Source organism: Epinephelus moara, chromosome 24 (assembly GCF_006386435.1).
Source record: "Epinephelus moara isolate mb chromosome 24, YSFRI_EMoa_1.0, whole genome shotgun sequence".
Lineage (NCBI taxonomy): Eukaryota > Metazoa > Chordata > Actinopteri > Perciformes > Serranidae > Epinephelus > Epinephelus moara.
In genome coordinates, this window is record NC_065529.1 from 10,946,199 (window position 1) to 10,971,016 (window position 24,818).

Here is a 24,818-nt window from a genome sequence, read left to right on the forward strand (position 1 = left end):
CATGCTGGTATGGGGCAACAGCTTTTTTCGTGGGTGTCTTTCACTGCACAAGCACTGGCTTTCAACAACTTTGGAGCAAGACTGGGTTGTACTGCAATAACAAAATAACATTAATTTTATATACTTCCTTCAAATATGTTTTAGAAAAATTTACGACAGTTGAATTAATTTTCATCGAGCTTTCTAAACTATTGTAAATATTGATGCAAAAAGATAAAATAAATTATGGAATTTCACAGTTTTCTCTATGCAATTGGAAATTTTGACAGTAACCTTACATGTCAATTGTCATTATATTTTTAAAAGAATAAAATATATTACTCTTATGACAGATATTCCCATTGTAATGTGAAAATCATCTCTTCTTAAGTGTTAATTTTGTTTTTTGTAAATAAGAATCATAATAATCAAAATAAAGCATTGCCACAGTAATGACATCTTGTCATGGTAAGGACACACTGTTAATGGCACTAGTTATAATGTAACCTTAACAATAATCTGCAGTACATCATAACAGTGACAGGCAAAAACAGAAGGTTTTACATGTATCAAAGACCAGGTCAAACTGATTTACATGTTTCAAAAATATTATGGTATCTTAAGTGGATGTGGCACAAACATTAATGCTAATACACTAACACAATCACTAACCGCATCTCGCCACAACATTACATTTGTGTAACAAGTCTAACTATTTCTCATTTTAGCCTGAGGAGTAAACTCATTCCAACTTTGAGGCCTCTGGTACACTTTGGTACACCTTTGAAAGGATCTTCTCCTTGGGGTTGGTCAGTGACCTGCTACTCTTAACTCAGCTGTAACAACATAATGGGACAGTAAAACCCTTGGGGTTAAAAAAACTTGGGGTTGTAATTGTGACTCTGGTAGAGGTTTTTGGTTTGCGGTGAGTCATTGAGTGCATCCTCAAGTGCACACAAGAAGTGGAATTACAAAAGCAGCTTGAAACCTTGTTGCCTAGAAACATAAGGTAAGGTAAGCGAATAAAGTGGCTACTGAGTGTAACTCACCTTTAATTTGTCTTTACCGCAATACCTACAGTACAGCTGCTGCGGTAAGGACATGTCAAGGAAATGACATTTTTGCTGTTAGCTTTGAGTGTTAGCATCTTTTTATTCACAAATTTAACAGTAATATTAACTTATTCTTTGTATACAGGTCAAAATAAATTATTACTAAGTGTAACGGTAAGGATGCACAATAAATACTTTAGAAGAAAAGATGATCTTTACCTTGTTTTTCTTGAAGGGGGGTCACCAAGTGTGAGTGGTCCACTCTATTGTGCATGTGCTCACTTGCTAGCATTTGTTTCCATGAAAACCAGAGCTGGTTGGCTCTGAATTTTTTTTTTTTACTATATTTATTCAGCATCGGGGTAAGAACTTAGAAGTGTGGGACAAATGCATTTAGACCAAAAAAATGATAGATATGAACATTAAACAAAAAAACCCATTTTTTAATATGGTGTTAAGTAATATTTATTTGAAACAATTTCATTTAAAATAATGTCATATTGTAATTGAATTAGCAAATTTGACACATCTCAACAGTGAGACCAAGGTTGTGGGAATCACAATATTTAGTAATTTTTTTGTATCAAGGTGTGTAATACCATTGTGTATATATTTATCAACTACCACATGACACATTTTAATATAAATCCAAAATTTCAGTGCTGGGACTTAAAAATGCCGGCAGTTGCAGAAACACCCTTACATGGACAAATGTCTTCAACTTGACTGAAATGTAAAGTGTAACCCAGGTTATTTTCTTACAGATGTCCTCTAAACTCTTCACATGCAGACTGTCTTTTGGTAGTTTCTATAATTTACTGATGTGCCCTGATTATATAATTTCAGGCTGTTCTCATGCACTGTTGTACATTTACCTACAAAAAGTAATGCACCAAAATGCATACATACCCCACTTAGTCATGAGCCAGTAATTCATGTATAACCTACATATCTGGGAAGGCTGCGATCTCATGACCAAAGCGCTGACAGGGGTAAAATGAAAAAGGCCAGGTTGGGGTCATGGATGGGTCACAGAAGGGACTGGTCATCACATTTTTCTTTTCCTAAATTAAAGAACGTAACTTTACTTGCCTAAACCCAATGTTCATAACTTTATGATAAGTACTTTAAGTCATTCATGGGGAACTAATTTGTAGAATTTCATATGAACCACTGTATGAGGACACACTGCTCATTTACAGGCTATGGGCATGGTCATATATGAGCAAATGCAGGTGAGTGACGGTCATCTGCTGAGACAATATTTCTGCTGAATATGGGCTGTGCCAGGTGTGACGCATACGAAAAGCTATCTTGCTAGCTGATGTAAGCTAGCTTGCAAATAAATACCACAAAATATGATGTTATCGGTTTATTTTCCATTTTCCTATGTTCCATGCCTGTCTCCTGACTTAATGCCAGCCAAGCAACATCTCTCATATGGGGCAGTTTGTATTTTCATGTCCAGGATCATACAATATCAGCAGGTTACACAAAAAAATCAGTCAGTACGTTTACATGACATTAGAGAAAATTGATTTATTGTGTTAGTCCGACTAAAACCCAACTTCTATAATGCATGTAAACATGTCAGACTGACACAGCACTAAGTGGAATTTGTCAAAGTTGGACTAACACACCCAGATAATGAGACTGGGAGTCGAATTACTCATGCATGTATACAGTCAGTTGGACCCAAACTAGCCTATGTGCTCTACCCATGCTCCACAGTTTCCAGAAGCCTGCGACAACATGGTGAAATCTACATCCAGAGCTGTGCATTTTTGGATGGATGAAATGTACAGAGCTGTTAAGTTGTCCACCATGGTACCAGTTTGCCACTGGCTAACCATAGTTAACCTGTTTGTCAGTTGTTCGGTCTGTGATGTAATAAGTCAAATGGAAAAAGATCCAATACTAACAAGCTGAAAGGGGGTATCACCACCTATTGTAGTGGAGTTGGACATACTTTGGTTAATAAATCAATTGACCTCCCGTGCTTGTATACTGTGACAAGGACAGTAGCCCAATTAGGTAGCCTAGTCGAGCTATTACGTAACTTGACTTAACTGTGCTAGTAAAGGACTTTGTGTCTCCTCCACACTTACTTCTTTGCTATAGGTTGAGGCTGTGACTTTACCAGTCAAAGTTTATTTAAGTTGAACTCCACCCAATGCAAAAAAAAAGATGCAAATTTGCTTTGTCACCAGAAATCTAATTGATTAGACTGTCGGGCCAGTCTCTTTCGGTTGAAGCAGTTACATAGGACATTTTTATTTTGATTATTTGTGTAATAAGGGTCCATGTAAATGCAAATATAGTTTATAGTCTCTTCACTCAAAGAACCAAGGTTACTATGTGACCAGACAACCTCTTATGATACTCTCAAAGCAGAATGACAGTTTAAGAATATATGATTTATGTGTAAAGTTAATCAATAAATAGCACTGTGAATGTAGTAAATACACGTTACTCAAATACAATCCCAGGTGTTTATTTTAAATCATATTTACAGGTAGCACCCCTCCCACCCCTCCCTCACATTTCCATTCAATCACAATTTTGAAAAGGCCCAAAGGCAACATTATCCAGGGCAATCACCCAAGCCATATGAAACACAGACTCACTGTTACCACCTTGAGTGAGTGGTGAGACCAGTCAGTCCTCCAGAACATTCAGTGACTGGGCACCCAGACATGGTGAAATGACTTTATGGCTCTTCAATGAATACTAAAGGCATTGAGAAAAGACTTTGTACAGAGTAAAAACACAAAAGCAGGACATCATTCAACAGTTCTGGGAGCTTTTCCAACTTTTGGACTGCAGCAGAGATGAAACAGCTGTGAGGCTCGTCAATTCTGAGTAATAAACAGTGATGGTGATTTAAATCCAGGTTTAGACCAATTTTGTTTTTGAAGGCTGACACCAACAATTCAGCATTGTAACTTATAGCAAACCCAGAAACTGTATTTAGACCAGAGCTGTGAAATCATTGTAGGAGGTGGACCATGCTGGACAAGAGCTGAGAAGTGTCAGCCCAAGTTATCAATATTGGTCTAACCTAAATTGAAACCTTACTTTTTACTAACCAAAGATCATGTAATCATGAATAATAATGACAGGTATAGGGTGTAAATGTTTTGACATTTGTGATATTCTGCTTTCCAGTGCTCAAAGAAAATGATACTTCCTAGTTTGCCTAATACAACCAAATTAATGTAAATTCAATGATACGAAAAGAGCAAAAATATGAAATATGTGATTAAAAGTTGCATGTTCCTTAAAAAATAAAGCACATCAATCAGGTTGACTAATAAAATAAATAAGAATAAAATGTAATACTGAGGTACACATAAAAGTTCTGGTTGTCCAGACCATTAACTTAAGCTTGTGAGTTCATCTGGATCTCCTATCAAAAGGTCATGGGAAACTGATAACCTTTAAATTTAACTCACAAGTTTGTTCACATTTGGCATTTGAAAAACATTTATTAAGTCTTTTCCCACGAGTGTGGAAAATACACATCCATGCAGACCAGAAAACAAACTGGTGTATCTGTACCCTAAAGGGGCTCTATGCAGAATCCAGAGCATATGAGTTGTCTGAACACAGTTCTCAACATGGATGTGGCTGAGCCAGCAGCTAGCAGCTAATGGTGCTAACTTCATAAACAAAGTCAACAGTGCTGACAGAGCTATTGGTATTAACCAGGGGGAAACCTGAGGGTGGGCACTACGCTTTCACAAAGACAGCGGTAGCTGGCACATGAACACACTGCACTGATGTATTAAGAGGACTGGATACAGCACTGAAGGCGGGGCCCTGTTCATTCCTATAAAAGTTGGTGATCAGTGGCACATAAAGCCAAAACAGCTCAATTTTCAGGGTACAAAATTTCCATCATTCTTAATCATTGAGCCCACTGAGCAAGCGCTTCAGAGACTTATGCTAGCCAAGCGGCCCATTTTTGGTTTAGTCCTCTCCTAATCTGAATGAGGAGTTATCAGACAGAATGGATGAAATCCCAAAAGCAAAATAAGTTGTTTCGTGAGGGTTGTGATGCTCAAAAAAAATGTATCCACAAGTGGTGTAGCAGAGGGTGTGCGTGGGTATACCTGCCTCTTTTTTTTTTAAAGCTGTTTATAGTACACCTACCAGCCAGAAAGCCACTGGATTATATTGGAGAATATACCCACTTCCTCTTAGGTAATCTAACATCTACCTAGTAGCACACCCACTTTATCAATTTCCACTACACCACTACGCTGGTATCCATTTAAAGACGTCTCTTTCCTAATGTAAGTCAATAGGAAAAAGTCTTTTTGGGTCCAGTGGCATCACATGCTGAACCTGGAAGTTGTAATTCCACGTTTGGCCACTTTGTAAAATTGGCTTCAAAGCCCAGCACTGTTCCTGGGGTCTTGGCACAGTGTAAAGCAATGGTGATGAGCTAGCCAGTGGGATACACATGTATTAATATGCATGTGCAGCCTGACCGGCTTACCCCAACAAACCATAGAGAAGCTCAGATTACAACACACACAGAGGGAGTGGGACTTCATTCTCTGCTCAGGACCCCATTACCCCCTTGTATCTTTACATAGCAAATAATAGTTTGCTGCTTTATTAATGCTCTGAATGTCACATACAGAACCTTTAAGGGTAAATCCTTTTACCCTTGTTTTTCTGTGATTCACCAGCTCCTAACACTTTGGCTTTTGACTTGTATATGAAGAATTTGATCTGAAACTGGCTATTTCCAGAGCTTTCACCATCATGGTTTTCCTCAGTGGGTGGAGTTTAAGAAAAACTATGAGAAATGTATGAAAGCTAGCAGATGGATCTTAAGTTGATTTTGTAAAATGACTGTTTCCAGGATCAAGAATTAACTTTCATGCTGTACTTTGTTAACATTCGAGATAGACTGAGGTAATGGAAACACAAGTTATTGTACAACATAAAGTAAAAACTCCTTTAAAGTAGACTGGGCTGTTTTTTGTTGGCAGGTACAGAAAACCCAAACCCTGTATTCCAGTTGTTAGTGACTCTACGAGGACTGTCTAAACCCAAAGCATGTTACCCTCTGAAGTTTTGAGCATTAAATTGCTGACAACAAACAGTTCAGACATTTCTGAGCAAATCAACAAAAAAATAAGGCAGCAACAAAAGAGAAATTGTAAGCACTTGATGTTGATTTTTGACATGCTGACCAGACCTGACCTGGACAGGATAAAGAATACTGCAAGACTGAGTGACAGACAGAACGCTGGAGGTCACATCCTTCCTGTGAACTGCAGTGAACTAGGCATGTTACATAAGAGCTGATAGACAGGATTACAATGAGAACGATATATGATACTGTTAACTGTACTCTCTGATAACTTTGGTGACCAACGCTTTCATCTGTAGCAGTGACTCATCCTTGCTGCCCCGGGCATTTTTATATCAACCCACCAGCAGAAAAACAGCTGAGATAAACCCAATAAACACTAAACAGAAGCATTTTTACATTGTTGTTGGAAATATTCAAACAATGCAGGCACAACAAATGTAAACAAATAATTAAATACATCCTCCATCCATCCAACTTATACCTCCCCCCAAATATGAGACCTACAAAATAGAAAATGTAAACATTCATTTGGACCAGTGACATATTTCTGCAGCTTGCTATAATTACAGCCAAGACAAAAACACAAACAAGCATACAGACATGAGCAGGAGCTGAAAATCAACAATAAAAAGTTCTTCAGTGCTTCAATGAGTGACTCTTTTTCTGTGTTCACTCTGAGAGCGACAAGACCAGCAAGTCAAGTTCAGTTGGGTAGATGTATGTTTGTAGATAAATCTGAACGTTGTGTCAGTGATATTTGGGTTACTGAGATGATTAACAAAGTAAATGAATTATTAGATGAAACTTTACAACTGTTTTGGATTTGAATCCATGTCATATGATCTCAAACACAAACAGAAATCTATGAAGTTGGGAAACTTTGTCCGTATACATTTTGTTATGACCCTTTGCAGCCTTTTCTGTAGGGAGAGGTCAAAATGACACAGAATTCTCTTTGATGATGTCTTTTCAGTCTGCAATAAACACCAGCTGCATCACATCACATCATTTGAAGTCAACTACTGCCTACTGCCCACAGTGGACATGTTGTAAATACAGAGGTAAGGGACGAGGTGCAGTTTACAGAAACTACTAATGCAGGGAGCAAAACTGATGCTGCTTTTCAGGACAGTTTTGGGAAACAGAGCAATGTTCTACCCTGACGTAATGGTATGTGTCCACCTGAAACAACGTGCACCAAGGCAACACTGATGTCCATGTCCACTGAAGCATTTCTTCAGCATATCTTTTAAATTCTTTGCAATAGGAGCGTCGCAGATTTACGCTGCACTATAGACACTGCACTACAAATGCAGTGTGACAAGGTGCTGGGTGTAAATTCTGCACTGAGAACAGCCTGTTGGGCATTTTGTTTTTTCTGAGTGCCAAGAGTTGATGCGCTTATCACTGTTACTTCAGTCGTTCAGTCACAGTGGAGGAGGGAAAAATACTGCGAAGACATACCAACACATCTTACATGTACAAGTGCTCAACAACAACAATGGAGGAAAACTCTGTTAATATAATGTATGTACAGTATATTATGTGTCCTCTCATAAACCCACACAGACTGGCGGATCCCTCCTCTCTCCCTGCATGCTTCAGCCTTCCCTTCATCCAAAGTAAGAACTCCCACAGATACTCAGTATCATAGCCATCAGTCACACCCAGAGCATCTCAGCTGAAAAACATTGTGCCTCCAAAGCGCTCTTAAACGCTCCCAGCTGGGCGTTTCCTGAGGAGCGCTTGGCATTTTTGGCTTAACGTATGGAAATAGGTAGATTCATTTTAAACGCTGTAAACATCACTGTGCCAAATCTGAAGAAATTCCCTTGAGGCAGTCTTGAGATATTGTGTTCACAAGGATGGTACAGACAGGAGGACAGACAGCTCAAACTACACGGCAATAATTTGTTTTCTCAAACATGGTTTCTGTCATTTTATTTTATACCACGTTGCTGTCGTTTTCAAGTGTTCCTTGTTTCTGATAGAGTTGGTTATAGTAGTTATTTGATGCTATAAAAAGAGTGTTTGACATCATGATTGACAGCTGTGTGTGCTAATCGATGTGCCTACGATCAAAGGCGCTGCTTGCGATTGGTCGGATGGGTGTATGGGCGGGAACTCGATACCACAGAGATCACTACTGCGCAGACTCTGGCTTCAAATGATGTCACCAGCGCAAGATGGCAGTGGCTGTATCCAAGATGTTTTGGCTTTATTTTTGTACGGTAGAAGCAGCGACGCATCGTCTATTTTTATATACAGTCTGTGCTGTTGACTTAGTTGATAGTAGTGCTTGGTGTCAATATGGTGTCAATTTGGTAAGATGTATACAATACTTAGTGGCTACAGTATGTTTGTGCAGCCATCTGAATTTAATTTCAAAAGTTTTCCAAGACAAATAATTGTTCTCCGGACAATCTACTGACTTCATAGGGTAATCATATCATAGGGTTTTTAAAAGAAATTTCCAGGTTTTTCAAAATGTGGAGAAAAGTGACCATAAAATTCTGACAGTACATACCAAGCAGTGAAAAATGCATGAAGAGCTATTTTGACACCACCCACTGCCAGTCAGAACACAGAGACTTGTGGAGTTGCTCTCAGAGTGAACAGGCAGACACCCATCACATATCAGACTGTACTGTATGTACACAAGTTATACACATCATTGATTCTATGAATAATTTACACCTGAAGTCTGTGTCTCGCCAGCTACACTTTGGAAGGACACGCGTATGAGACGTGTCAGCCACAGATGTGATGGTCCCCATAAGGCATGGTTTTACTGACACCCGTACACAAATACACACCCAGACAGGGCTGCCCTGCTCCCCCAACCCCTCCAACCCAGCCAGACTTTATGTTAAAAAAGACCCTCTTCGTTGTTATTGTTTAAAAAAAATGAAAACTAAAACCCCTCCTTCCTCTCCCACCCGTCCAATCCCTGCAGTGCTACAACCTTCCCCGTCCACTGGAACCCACAACGACCCAAAACACAGGCTGAGACACAGGACAGCTTTAGTTTCAAGCCATTAAAAGCAAAAAGTCCACAAATTGGCAGAGATCACAGGCCTGATGATGGCACAAGGAGAACCAAGCCAATGAGGAGGTGGAGAGTAGGGCTGCAGAGTGTGGAGGAGGCCTCGTTCTGCACCATCATTCCAGTGCCTGTGTGAGAGAGTGAGACAGTATGTAAGGACACAATTTAACAAGATGCAGAGTTGCTCAATGTCAGTGGCAGTCCTGCTGAGGCCCTAGCCAAGCCAGCAAATGTTTCCTTCAAACAGCTGTATTTATTCAAGTTTCTTGCCTAAAGCTTCATTTTACAAGATTACAGTGAACACCTCATGGGATGTTATAATTTACCTTCCTTCAATACTAATTTTTACTAAATAGAGCTTGAACGCTTCACAATGTAAATCAATGCAATCTCCGTGAACTGTTGGTTGTGGCCACTAGCTGCTTAGAGGTAACAATGACGATCTCTCCTCCTGCTGATTTCATGTTCTTTCCCTCCACATCCACTCTTTCAGTAGTTTAGTGGTAGATTTTGTTGTTTTGACATGATTACAATACAGTGTGTTCCTGGTTTCACGTGACGTCAGATAACTGTCCCATCTCCCCCAGAGAGAAAGGTAAAGTAAGCTGGGGAGGGGGGCCGGGGGGGCAGCAGGAACCCAGAAAAAAGGCCTGTCTATTATTTAGTTGGCTTTACTATGTAGTTATGTTGTTGTGGCCTTATGCAATATGTCAGAATAACTGCAGTCATAGTATTAGTAAAAAAAATTGAAGAAGATAAACATTGATTTTTTTGTTCCGTAGTTGTGGTGCCCCCATGGATGCAGTGCCTTTAGCAATCGTCTATACTGTGATTGGGGATGGGAGGGTTTGTCGTCTTGCTGCCGCCCAGATGTCCCTCGATCACAAAATATCTCCCTCTGGTGTCACAGCACCAAAGACTTCTGTTAAATCTTAATCAACACAAATCATATTCCGTATCTCTACTTCATTCCTCCGTCTCTCTTGAGTGAATCAGGGCTGGGTATTGAACCTCAGTATGTTTGGTGCCTACTTATGTATATCCGTTAGGGATGGGTCACCATTTTCGAATTTTCGAATAGTCGTTTTATTTTGAAAAATCGATTTTTTAATGCGACTATTAATATTCGCCGTCTTATTTCCCCCCTTTATTTGACATGCAATTCAGCTCCAAACTGCACGAGGGCAGTATAGGATTGCTACAGCGGTGTGAGATGGGCTACCAGCTAGTTTGATGCTCTTCTACAAACAGGAGAAACATGCAGAGACTACTACAGTCATCAAAAAGTTCCGTGTGGAACAACTTCGACAAAATAAAGGAAAATGAGGTGCAGTGCAAACTCTGTGAGGCAAAGCTTGCGTATCACAAGTCTACAACAAGTATCCACAGTCATTTGAGAGCGAGGCACGCAGGAGGCGGCGAGGGACCGTATGGCCGGGCTCAGCAGCGCGACACGTCTGCAGCGTGAGTCCCCTAGCAGCTCGCCCCCCTGTTAATCAATTACAGCAGCTCCACTGGCAACGGGAGCAGTGCGACGACCCCCATCTGTTGTGCGACAACTCTCTATTTTACGTGGCTCTTCTATTTTTGTCGCGCTACGCTCCCCTACGCGACCCTCCAGCAGATAAAAACTACATGAAATAGTGTGCTAAACGAGCACAATGTGTTTTTAAATGAATAAACCATTATCAGAGGTGATATATGATGATTTTTTTTCATGCATTTACCCATGTTTATCCGTGACATTGTGTAAATGTCCGTGGCGGACATTTGAAAGCGAGTAGATGACAAACAGTACAGTAAACTTGTAGATAACTCAAATATATTTAATAACTTAGGTGGAAAATGCTTTAACATTTCATGCAGCCTACATGCAGCCTCTTGGCTCAGCAAACGGTAAACAACCCCGCTGGCTTCTCTACGTGCCGCTTCCGTACGCAGTCAGTGGAGCCCAAATGAATACGCCGCGACGCTACGCTGACGTGACGCTTCGCGTAGCCAAAGTCAACATAAAATGTTTGGTTAGGTAGTTCCACATTTAATCAGAATTTTGCCAGTTTTGAACAGTTTAACTGAGGTTCAGGGTTAAGGTTGTTGCAAACCTGCTTTTGTCTGGAAAACACTTGAAACCTTAGTTAAATTAAAAATAAATAAATTAAAAAAAGGGTCTCTGTAAGAAGCTGTTAATATGTCTATGATTAAGTAAGCATAATTTGGTCCTTTTGAACTTTCCTTTATAACCAAAGGACCTTAAATCACTCACCACAGAAAACTCTCACTGTTCCTTATTTGTTTGAGATACTGCTGACATGTTTATGATCAGCATTATCAATATCCTAATGTTACTATCTCTAAGATAACATGGCCTTGGATGAATAATAGGCTTCAGTCTTACTTTAGAGCACTGCCCATAACCAATTACAAAATGTCATATTTCATGTCATCCTACTGTGAAGTCATAACTATACCTATAAATATTTCAAACTTAACATAATCATATCAGACTTTTGCAATCCGGTGCACAGATTTAACAGACTGAAGATAATGTCATTCTTGTTCTTTTGTTCATTAAAGTGCACCGAGGGCTCACGTGGTAGAAAACGATGATGTGGAAATCTGTCTGAACTGATGGTAAATCTGTACATGCAGATTGCCAGACAGTGCACGTTTGACCCCTCCTTTACATATTTTTCTGTTTCTGATGTCAGACAACAACATGATATCTGATTATAACTATAATATTATTACTTTCATTAATGTTGTTGTAAGCTACTGTCATTACCGTCTGTCCTGCATCTCCCTCCGTCTCTGTCTCTCTTTCTGTCTCATTGTGTCATACGGATTACTGTTAATTTATTATGCTGATCTGTTCTGTACGACATCTATTGCACGTCTGTCCGTCCTGGAAGAGGGATCCCTCCTCAGTTGCTCTTCCTGAGGTTTCTACCGTTTTTTCCCCGTTAAAGGTTTTTTTTTGGGGAGTTTTTCCTTATCCGCTGTGAGGGTCATAAGGACAGAGGGATGTCGTATGCTGTAAAGCCCTGTGAGGCAAATTGTGATTTGTGATATTGGGCTTTATAAATAAAATTGGTTGATTGATTGTGCCCATATATATTATGTTGACCATCAATCACAATGAAGCTAATGGGCTGCAGATGGTCATTATTTTATGAACACACTACCGTCAGACAAGTAAAATACAGGTTAATGTGGGGACCAGTGTTGTTCAAGTGATTAGTTATAATACTGTCTCCAAAAAGTTGCTGAAATACTTCTACAATCACTTGTAGATTGAAATGTAATTAGTTATGAGGGTGAATAACCTCTGGGCTACTTTTAAATATCTGCTCCAATTCTCTTATTAATGCACACTTTATTATTTAAGTGTTGATGTGGAACAGAGTTGGACAATACAACTGTCAAATTTTATCTATGATTGGACCCATTATCACTAAGCAGTGAAAAAATTAATCACATTATATGTTTGACTGTGCGGCCTGAGCTGTCTGGATGGAGTGGCTCCTCTGGGTCGGTCTTGTGCGATTAACTTTGTAGAAGGGTGTTGTTTTGCTTCATAAGATCAGAATTAGTACTCTTTGATGTGGATAAAACGCTCACACCTCCACAAAGACCACAATGGACCACAATATTTTTGTCCTTGATCCCAAAGAGTGAAAAATACTCTTCATATTTCCTGGACAGCAAGCTCAAATGGTCCGAACTGTTAGCCATTGTGTGCAGAGACAGTCTGATGCTGATGACTTAAATAATGTCATTCATTGGGCCGCTGTAAGATCAGGCGACATTAGATCATAACCCTGACAGAATCTGTCTGCTATGATCAAGACAAAACTAACAAGTAAGTAAGTAAGTCTATTTAAACTTCAGTAACTGTAATATTGTTATTTAATGTAAAAAAGTATTTAGTTACATTTCTAGTTAGTAGGAATTACAGTAATTAATTATTACAGCATTAACACTGGTGGGGTCCATCGGGGGTGATATGGTAGGAAAAAAATACTGATGTGGTTCACCGCTTTACTTTCATAGGTGTTCAGTCTGGGCGATTTTGATTGTCTCTGCTGCTAAACAATTTACATGTATCAACTGTCAGAGTTTTTATTATTTACACTGTGGTATCTATCTCTGTAATATCTCTGGCTATACCTTCATCAGTTAAGTATTTACTTTGCTGGCAGAGTTCATGTTTGACTAACAGAGATGTTTATTCATGTGTTTATTAGACTGAAAGAGCTCTGAAAGAGGAACATATCAAACTTGCCACTAACACACAGTGGGTGAAAGAAACAACACTGATGCAATGCAGTCTAATGTCAGTAGTAATGAGTAAAGAGTTATGTGAAGGATAGCTCCAATGTGTCATCTAGCAGGCTTTTAGGCCCACCCAAAAAATCCTGGACACAGAAAGAACTAGAAAAGCACTCAGAGAGTGCAGACCTCCGCCAAGTAAGTAATATTCCCTCCCCCTCTGCATCGGATTTTGCAGCCTGCATCACAATTAGGTTATTTGCATCACTATTACTATTATTAGGTCATATATGTATTCACCATTAAGACACTGTGGTGTATTTATTTCATTTTTTTTTGTACCAACACAGAATATAATATGTTTTTTTGTATTTTTCGCTTTCTTTTTTTCCAACACAGAACATTAATTTCAACTTTAGAATTACAACAATATTTAGCAAGTAGAACATGACGTGCTTTCCGGCCACCAGATGGCGCTATTTTCACCGTCTTAATTGCTGCTGAGGCTGTCAGACGATAGACTTAATTTATTATTTTATCGACTTTGCTTCAACCGATCACCACCAAAATTTTATCATCTGTTCCTTGTTCCATTATCCACCTTTCCTGAAAATCAATTCATCAAAATCCGTTCATAACTTTTTGAGTTATTTTGCAGACAAACAAACAAACAAACAAACACACAAACAAACAGACCAACGCCGGCGAAAACATAACCTCCTTGGTAATGAAAAACAGTCTAACTCCACAGTTCATTACCACACAGTTTACAGTCTTTTCATGTTTTTAACAAGTGTTTTCTAAAAGAAATCACTGATTTTGATTTACTCAGACTTTAACAAGTCCAAATCAGCCAGAAAGTAATTCTTGCTTTGTACAAAAAACAAAAGCTCATTCGTTTTCATACATTTAAAAATGTAAAAAAAATGATGATTTGTTTTCTGGCATTTCAGAAACAGAATTGTTTCTTTTGTTCGTATTTATTTATAAATAAAACAGTACATTTAATATTTTATAAGAAGCCCTTTTTTTATATGCTACTAGGAACACATGTTAGAAGATGGGCCACTCAGTTCTAGCTCCATCATAGTTCAAAATAAAAAAATATCATACTTTAACATGTTAGTTTTCATAAATAAATGAATTTAAATAACATCCAATTAAAAATTTGATATATTAAGGAAATTTCTCTGGCATTTCTACTTTTTTGCTGTATCGAAAACGTACCAAACTGTGACACCACTATGTAGTATGGAACCGAACTGTGAATTTTGTGAACCTTTACACCCCTCGTGCCCAAATGTTTTTTAATACTAACAATGTAGATGATCATGAAGCTAACGCCGGCTTCATGATCATCTACATTGTTAGTATTAAAAAACAATGTAGATGATCATGAAGCCAGCGTTAGCTTCATGATCATCTACATTGTTAGTATTAAAAATGTAGATGATCATGAAGCTAACGCTGGCTGTTTACAGAACGTTATTGTATGTTATTGTACAGTATGTAATCATTATAGTTATCGTTTCTGGTGTGGGCAGCCCTAAAATCATTACTGTCCCTCAGAGAAAGTCTCTGTGTGTGTTTCCTTGTTTCTCACCTGAGTCCCGGGACACAATAATCTCATGTGCTGGCCCATCCCCGCCCTCTCCCCAGGACCTGATCTCCAACACAACATAGCCATTGTCTTTTGGCAGCGGCAGGCTCACTGAGGTCTTGGCCTTGTCCAGAACCTTCAGTGCTGTTTGGCCCTCATGTTTGTACAGAACCTAAAACAGAGACAGCAGGTGGAAAGTTTAGTTCAGACCTCAACATTAAAACATAAAAGTCATTTTTTACAGCTTAATAACATCCTACTCAGAATACACAGTGTTAGTGACGTGTGACGTGAAGTGTTTGTTGATTTTAGTGTTTTATATACTGCAATGTCATTGTGTTATAATCAAAGGACCATTGTTACAGTGGTTATCTTTTGATGATATGTTTTTCTCATGCATAAGCAGTTAAAAGGCTTGTAAACATCTTTGATTTCATTATGGAGCCTTTTTATTGCTTCTCATATCTCACATGCAGAGGAGATTATACCTATCATGATCTGACATTTCAAAAGCAAAACCTCAGCCAGCAGTATGTGCAATCATGCCATACTACACAAGGGTCATTATTATTTAGCCTCTAAACACGATCATCATTTGGCCTTAACATCAACATTTGTGTGAACAAATGCTCAAAAGCTCGGGCTACATCCAGCCCTAAGAAAAACGCAACACACCAAATCTTTAATGTGATTTGTCCTGTTTTTCATGAATCTGTCCTGCTGCTTGTCTTTTAGTGATTATGTGTTCTAGTTCAAGTCATCATAAGAACATAATAAGCCAAAATGTAAGTATTACAAATCACTCAATGCTGAGTATTAAAGCAACGCAGCCATGGTTAGATAATTGAATGGGCTTATTGAGAACAGGCCCAGGGACCCAAAGTGTCAGGGGGCCCCTGGCCTTTACCTGCCAAATGTCAGATTGAATAATTAAATAAAATGTAAAAAACAACAGCAAAAAAAACAACAACAACAACAACAAGACAAAAACAGCATCTGAACAGTTTGCTACTCCCTGTGTAAATAATGATTTTTACATTAAGTCTTGCATGATACTGACTGACATGATTTATTGTTCCAAGATTTTAAAAGATGAAACTGTAAGAATAATTTGGCGAACAAGTCTCAAGTCATGTTTCAAGAGATGTTAAGTGCTTTCTCAGGTCCCTATTTTGTTGCTGCAGCGAGTTCAGGTTTTCATTGCCTTGAACCAAACTTTAGTAAACTGCTCTCAGATACCCTTTTCCACCAAATTAACGCTGGTTCTTGAACCAGTTTCGTTAGGGATTCTTGAAACCAGTCAACGGAAGCATTTGCACAATGCACGATGGAAGCAAACAGTGGCACCAAAACAGAGGCGGTCCTGGCTAGTTTTACGCCCTGGGCGAACCATCCCTCGGCGTTTTAGCCACCTAAACAAATCAATATCAGTGTGTGTGTATTTTCACTACTTTACCTTTCTGTTGGACAGCCCATTTTGACAGGGAAGCCCTTAAAAGGCATCATCTCCCCATCTATACTCTCATCAAAGCCACCAGACTCTATTAAGAAAAACACTAATTTTAGCTCACTGACGACACAGGAGCTGCTGGTCTACCCCTGCTTTGATCAGTTAGGCAGTTTGTGTTATTGTGTGATTTAATTGAATCTGAACTAACTCTTTTAAACACCAAAGTCACACAATAACACAAACTAACTAACTGATCGAGGCAGTGGAAGACCAAAAGCTTCTGTGTTCAGCAATGTTAAACCACTGCTTTTCTCAATGGAGTCTGGCTTTAAAAAAAACAACAAAAAAACACAATATATAATGGCTTTTTTTCCCGGTGAATATCGCTGTCTAATGGAGCGGTTAAGCAGTGAAAATACTATGACTATTGTAATTTACCATCTATGGATAAGTACACCCATAAATACACTCTCTTTAGCGTGCCAGTTCACATGCAGACAAACACATGTAAGCACACTGTTGGTCAGACAACACTCACTTTGTAGCCCAGTACAGCCGACTCATTGTGCATGGCTTTCACATGATCCCACCTCACTGTTACCCATGAGCCATCAGTCTTCCATGACATGTTGCCTGGACGACGATTAGGAGCTGGAATGGAAACACAGACAGGTTTTAAAGAATGAAAACTGACTCCTGCCTAACAGGAGGAAAAGAAAAAAATCAAATTCTGTGTGTGTCTGTGTGTGTGTGTGTGTGTGTGTGTGTGTGTGTGTGTGTGTGTGTGAGAGAGAGATGAAAAATAGTATCAAAGAGTCAAAGAGTATCAAAAAAGAAAAGACAAAAGGACAAACATAGAAATAGTTTTTCCATTAGGTTATCTGACCTTGGTCTTGGGAACTTTATGATGTAAAATTCAGGATATCTTACCCTCTGCTGCTTTTAAAAACTCTATTTCATATTTTGTCTCTCACTAATCCCTACCATTTGTATGTGCACTGTGCAGTACTAAATATCTAGAGTGGCACTTTAAGATTAAAATCTCTACACCATAAAATGGTTAGTATAATGTGTACATTACAAATGAAAACAAAATACAGTGCACTTTGCAGAGATTACATTACATTGCAAGAATACTTCTCTACTAGCAAATGTAAACTATAAATATTTTAATTCTAGGACGAAATTTGGTTTAAATGCTTCTCTCACACACTTCCATTGTCTATTCATCTTTTATGTATTACTAATGCATTTACCAAAAGTTTGCTTTTTTAAATGTATATTATTTATGCATTTATATTTCATGTATGTCAATATAGTGTATGTTTGTCTACATGTATTGATTTATGTCCACTGTACAAGGTTTGAGCAGGCTATTTTAAATGGGTATATTATGTAATAGCATTAATATTACATAAACACACACACACATGTTAGAATCATTTAGTACAGAGCTTTGTGGGGTCTGTTTTGACAGGTCTGTGTGTGTCCATGCTGATGTGTCTCCAGGCAGAGGAGTGAACTGAAACAGAATCATGTTTAATCCTCCAGTTGGTTACATTCAGCCAGGGGCTGAGGAAGTGCTAAGTGCCTTCCCTCCTTCCTGAGTACTGAGAGGACCCACTGGCTGCTCCAGCTGAGAGGGATAGTCCATTTCTGCCAGGAGGAGAGGTGGAGGCGAGACCGCANTGTGTGTGTGTGTGTGTGTGTGTGTGTGTGTGTGTGTGTGTGTGTGTGTGTGTGTGTGTGTGTGTGTGTGTGTGTGTGTCTGGGTGTGTGTGTGTCTGGGTGTGTTTGTGCAACTGTATCTGTGGATATGGAAGTTAGATAATGACAAAACTGCTGCAAGTCAAAAACTGAGAGTGACACAGAATAGCGAATGTTGCATAGTGATTGATTGAGAAAAGAATCAGTGTTTTAAGCCTCTGAGAAGAATTGTGTTGTAGATTTAACTGACTTAAGCTTGTGCTTCAAAGCTTAGTGCTTTTTAGAGCTAAATAAAGATGCTGTTGCGTCTTATGTACACTTTCAAAGCTGTTGTTCAGTTCAGTTTGGTCTGAGTGAAGGGAAAAAATGAAGATATACTGCATTCTTAACAGATGAGGATCAGCAGATGGATTTAAAGGTGGTTTAGCTTTTGAATTTGAGCTAAAATTACAGATCTACAGTCATAAAATCCAGTTGGATTCTGGTTGTTTGGTCCAAGTTGATTGACAACTTTCACAAACACACCAGATTCTGTGTGAACATATTCAAGGTGTGAAAGCACCCTTATCAAACTGATGTGACAGCCAGATGTGAGCATTTCCTGTTGGATATTTGTTCTCTTGCTCTCACTGAGTACGTTTACATGCACACAAATATTCAACTATTATTTTTAATTTGATGTGGATCATGTAAACAGCATATTCCGTTTGGATATTCCGAATTAGGCCTTTTTCTGAATTAGCATTTTCTGATAAAGACAACCAACTCACCACCGATTTGCAATAGGCTAAATAGAGATGCATGCCCAAAAGAAAAACCCACATTTCTGGTTGGAAGGGGAAACTCACCTAATTTTAAATATTATGAAAGACTTGGATATCAACAGGTTTTTGTATATGTGCAAATATCATAGCACCAACCATTTCAAGAAGCTGGCTGAAGGAATGAAAGAGGGAGGCTGTGTTCACATGGTTGAACAAGGCTGCCACTGGTAGCAAAAATCTTACTTTGATGCAAAGAAGCATGACAAACAGCTTCAGCTGTTCCACTGTTCCATATTTTGGCGTAATAATCGTCATGTTAAGGCACGTTAAAAGGAGTATGCAAGGCTGCATGTAAACGAGTATATTAGTGGAATATTCAGTTTCATCAGCGATGTAAACAGCTTAGTAGGAAAATTATCTTTTTCAGGGCAAAAAACTGGATTGTTTTGTGCCTGCACACGTAGCCACTGTTGCTGAAGACTGATTTTCAACTAAAGGCAAACAAAATAATTGTTAACAAACTATATATATATATATATATATATGGTTTCTGAGAATTTTCCATATATGTCACTGTGTTTGTATGTGTGGGTGCTGTGGCCATACGTGGTTTCCTGGTGGTGACGGTGGTGCGTGGCGAGGGCGGCCCGGTGCCTGCACTGTTGTATGCCAGCACAGCAACATGGTATCGAGTACTGGGTCTAAGTCCAGACACTCTGGCTATTGTTTCCAGTCCAGCTGTCCGCACTCTGTCTGCTGCTGCTTCCCGCTCATGCTGCCGCCAGTACCTGATCTGAGGATGCACATTATGCAAAACAAAAAACACATTTACAAACCAAACCTGAAACATTGCATATGAACCTTACAGTAGCAGAAGCTCACTTTCACAGCAGCAGATGTACTAAATATATCAATATCTTTTTCTGTTTGCATTCTGTGTGTTTGTGCTTCTAGTGGTTACCTAATGAGGTCATCCATCTTCATCAATAAGGGAAAATGAAACTGATTATCTAACTTCACCAACAAGCAATCAGTGTGTTGGGCATGCTGACTTTGGGCATCTCTGCATTAATAAAGTGATTCATTTGTTATGATCTCAAGCATTAAAAGAATCAAAGTTGATAACCTGAACTGTGGCAGCTTGTAGGACTGAGATTAGCTCATAAAATGATTAGAACTTTAACAGCAGGTCAGAGGACTGTGTGTAAATAAACTGGACCCATATACCAGCACAACCTTGTCATTGAGACCAAAGTTTGATATTGTTTTTCCTTTACCACACTGTAACTTTAGATTGAAGGATAAACTCTAAACAAAAACAGAGGCAGGTCCAGCTGAAGGCCACTTGACAAAATACATCTGATTTCACGATAAAGGGAGCAAACATTTCCTGGATAATCAAGTGTGACAATTTGTGCTTTCCAATCTTCTGTTTTTTTTATTATTGAATGTCAAATATTCACAACAAGAAAAATATTCAATTTTTTTAACCCTGCTTTGCTGTTTAGCAAGATGCTGCTATAAGAGCAGATTAATTTAGCTGAACTATATTCGTGCTGGAAATGAAAACACATGTCCTCTAAAGACTACATTTCTCTGTATGTAAAAAAAATGTCTATGCATGACTTCAACGGGTCATTCTTCGCCCCTTTAAATTTTTACTGTATCACTTTTTCTTTCCTATATTTGACAGACAGTAAAAGTCTACTGCGATGGATCAGACAACCATCCAGATGTGTGTTTAAGCAGCTCATCACCTCATATCCTCTGAGGATGCCATTGGCGCTGAGCTGCTGGACGGGCTCCCATGAAACCTGGATCTCAAAGGCAGTCAGTGCTGTGGCGTTGATGTTTGATGGTCCTACTGTTGGCTCTGTAAGGAGTCAAGGAAAGGTCAGGGAGTCACAATATCCAACACATTTCATGACATACACTGTCTTGATATATTGGGATCAGAGGTATAAAGTGTTCATTTTACGATCAGTGAAATTCAAACTGTAAATGAGCTGCCTGTGGTCCCTTTACTAAAGGCTGTGGCTGCTCTCTAGTGGTGATAGCAAATACTGCAGTTAGAGACAGTGGCTGTCTGTTTTCACACCTTTCATTACTAATTTTTCACAGTTTATCTTACTGCCAGCCGTCTTCCACTGTACACTGCTGAGTATATGGTTTCTTTATGTGTCTCCACCTACTTCACTCCACTTAGAATATATATCTCTAACAGAAATAAAACCAGGTTGGATCTTCAGTCTATTGCATACCAATCTGAGGTCTAAGCATGATGATGTACCTAATATTCCTGCAGACCAACTGAGCAGAAGGTAGGTAAAAAACCTAATATTGCTATAGTGATGTCAGAAAACTGCTCAGCACTTTAACAGTTCTGTTCTGTGCTCATTTCAGAATCTTAAAGCCAGGCCTGGATCCAAACTTCCACACTCACATGATGTTTAGTAAGCTGAAAACTGTGTGAGATTTTTTAGTAGGTCTGGAACCTTGGTATGAAACCAGCAGTATGTCGTTTGCTTTCTGTCACAGGTGAAATAGTACACAATGCAAACACTGGACATTATGCCGACCAATGTCGTAATGCAGTAGTGATGACAATGTTCTTAACAGACAATGGCAGCAACCAAGAAGCTTAAATATTAAATATAAATAAATAAATAAATTATAAATATAAGAAAGGCATAATCATTATTATTGTTATCCATTGAAAGTTTGTATTGATATACTACATACATACACATATTAGGGTTGTAAGTGTATGAGATTTTTATGGTATGCTAACTGTCTCAGAAAATATGGCGGTTTCACAATATCAGGAATTTACAGAATGTATCTTATTATCAGTTAGAATGATCCTTAAAGGAATGAAAACAGAAGGCTATTTTTGGTGGAACAAACATTTGATTACTACAACTGAAACTTGAAACCATTTTGTTAATGGAAGTATGTGTAAAAAATCTCCCCTCAGAAAATTACTAAAATAAAGGGGATATTCAACGTCCAGTTGCATTTTTTTTTTCTTCAATATCGTAGATAAGCAAATGTACCCGGTTTGATAACCGTCAACTTATATGTCACAGTATACCTTGAAACCGGTATATTGCTGCAACTGAACACACACACTCACATATAGATTGATACTAATATTCAATAAATTAACCATTAAATTACACACATGTTAGATGATACATGTAAACAATCAGTAACTTTGTCACATGTGACCGTTGGACTAGTTGCTTCCCTTTTACAGTAATTGGCATGGCAGCAGGAAGTGATGTAGTAATTAAAGCTAAGTGCGTCCGAAAAGATACAGTACATACTACTTTTTTTGTACAAAAGTATGCTGAACGGCACATATTGGGTATGTAGTGCAGAGTGTGGGATTTCAGACCAGCGAGGAGAGTGTGGATACTTGACCTGGAAAGATATTTACAAATAATGTTTGGGTTTGGGTCGGGTTGACGTTGACGTCTGACAGACCTACCGTCTGAGTTGAGCTACTTCTTGTTCAGCACTGGGGTTTGTTATTTGCGTGACAACAAATTAATGCAACACAGAGGCTATTTCAGGAGGTAAATATTAATGAGAGTTAAGGTTAGCTAGCTAACAGTGGAGGATGTCAAACAAAATATATCACCTAACGTTACCCGAAGCTTGGTGTACTTCACAGGAATAGAATGAGAGTTCCATTGAAATCAACATAGTAGGATGGTCAGAGCAATGGCCATTTTTATGTGTACTGTTGCCATTGCAACCTTTATAGCTAACTTCGGTAAAAAAAAAACAACAACACTTGTGGCAAGCCACCAACTCACTATGGAGAGGTTTTGTAGTAATAACCAAACGAGCAATGGAGCTGTAATGTTATGTTTTCAAATTAGCATTAGTTACTTTTGACTGTTGCTTCCCTGTTCCTTCAGTTGCCATTAATTTTATGTTTGTTGAAACATGATGTAACATTCAGGTCCGGCTTGGTTACTACTCTCTCTCTGGCTCTGCTCTAATATACAGCCCGAGCAACACTCTACAGTGTAGGTTTGTCCAACAGGCAGCTTGTTATTTTAATTATCTTCAATGAAATTCTGTTTTAATGAAGTGCCCTGAAATTCTCCTCTTGACAATCACCCAATGCTAGATTGGATGAAGTCCATCTCACAGTGTTCAGTCTCTGTGATCAACAACATGCTTACTGAAAGTATTTTAAATTCTCATCCAGTTAGTATATTATTTTGGAAGCGAGAGTTACAGGATTTCAGTGAGGAGCAAGATGTTATTGAAGATGTTCCCAATCCTTGTCTCTGTCGTCTTCACGAGGATGCAGATATTTACAAAAGAGTGCTATTTTCCTGAACCTCTGAATTACATTCCTGAATTACACTTGGTGTATGGCATCAATCTGTGTAAATAATCAGCTGAACACAATAAATCTGGAATGTACGACAGAAAGGCTGATCAACACTCAACTTGTTACAGTAGAGGCCTGGTATTTCTCATCAGGGAGCATTTAAAACTTCACATCACAGAGGAACTGAAAAAATAGACTGTTGTCAAGAACAATAATCAACTTGTGATCTACTCTATTTTTGTTTCACACCTATGCCAGAGGCCCTTTTTTTTTACGGACCTCCCTACATGTCATTATATTTGTATTGCCTGTCCTTCTCTGTGATGTATGTTTTCTTTCTGTTTAACAAAAGAAAAAAACACAACAGTGAGACGTGGTAAAAACTGGTTTAGCTCACCTTCCTCTGCAGAGTAGACCACAGCGATCTGACTGAACGGACCTTCTCCTCTGCGGTTGTAAGCTTTGATCTTCACCTCGAAGGGACTATACGGCGTCAGGCTGTCATTGTAGTAAACGTAACGCGATGACTCCACGTGAGGAATACGTAACACTGTCCAAGATGATGAGTCTTTCTTCCTGAATGCCAGGATGTAGCCAAAGCCATCTCCATTCTGGTACTCTCTGGCCATGGGCTGGAAGGTTCAGCAGAGCATTAACATGTGAACCTCTACAAAGAAAAATAGACCCAATTCCAATGTTCTAACAGACATCTGACACAACCTCCCTGTGTATGTGTGTGCACGCACTCACAGCTGTCCACTGCAACATCAGTAGGCTGAGTAGGCTAATTATAGGTTTACAGTCTGTATTAAAACAACAGTCAGGTGCCCATGTGACACTGAAACAGGTTTTTGCTTGCTGTAGACAGTCCTTCTGTTCCTGCTGATCATGTGGATCTCCTCAAAAGTTAAAGTCTTTGTAGTTCAAAATTCCCTCTTTGTATTACTATCCTCCCACTGCAGCTCAACAAGATATCACAGACTGGGGAAACTTTGAGAAGGAATTTCAAGCTAAAAACATTTTGGATGATATCCACTTGATTAGACTAGTTCAGACTTTAGAAGCCTTTTAGAAGCATTTATGATTTTTATAACTGTAATATATCTTTACTCCAGATTTGACTTGGAACTTGAGTGCAAAGAAAAATACTTAATTGTGACTTGGAATATGTTATGTACAAAAAGAGCACACACACACACACACACACAAACTTCTCTAAGTGCAGCGCTCACCGTCCAGGTAACGATGAGTTCGTTGCGGTCTCCTCCTCCTCCTCCAAGACCACTGGGGGCCACTGTAGGAGCTGAGGGCCAAATATATAAACACAAGATGTGGATTAGTGAAAAGCAGCACAAGTGAAGAAATCACTGTCTGAACAACAGATTCTGCTTTTAACTATTACAGTGCTACAGTGCTCCCTCACCCACAAACCAAATCCTTATTGGGAAATGTGAAAGAACACACACTCTGTTTTCATCTTACAT

At 38.9% G+C, this 24,818-nt stretch overlaps 1 protein-coding gene across 1 annotated transcript in view; it reads right to left on the reverse strand.

Moving 5' to 3' along the window:
* Positions 1 to 3,561: 3,561 nt before the first annotated feature.
* cntn2 (contactin 2) overlaps positions 3,562 to 24,818 on the reverse strand; it is a 112,249-nt gene continuing 90,992 nt past the window's right edge. The window contains exons 17-23 of the mRNA XM_050038166.1: positions 24,567 to 24,637; positions 23,732 to 23,966; positions 20,738 to 20,853; positions 19,587 to 19,773; positions 17,048 to 17,160; positions 15,063 to 15,231; positions 3,562 to 9,318 (exon numbers count right to left, since the gene is read on the reverse strand). Of these exons, the coding sequence (XP_049894123.1) occupies positions 9,215 to 9,318; positions 15,063 to 15,231; positions 17,048 to 17,160; positions 19,587 to 19,773; positions 20,738 to 20,853; positions 23,732 to 23,966; positions 24,567 to 24,637 (995 nt within the window). The 3' untranslated portion in view covers positions 3,562 to 9,214. The remainder of the gene's footprint in view (positions 9,319 to 15,062; positions 15,232 to 17,047; positions 17,161 to 19,586; positions 19,774 to 20,737; positions 20,854 to 23,731; positions 23,967 to 24,566; positions 24,638 to 24,818) is intronic.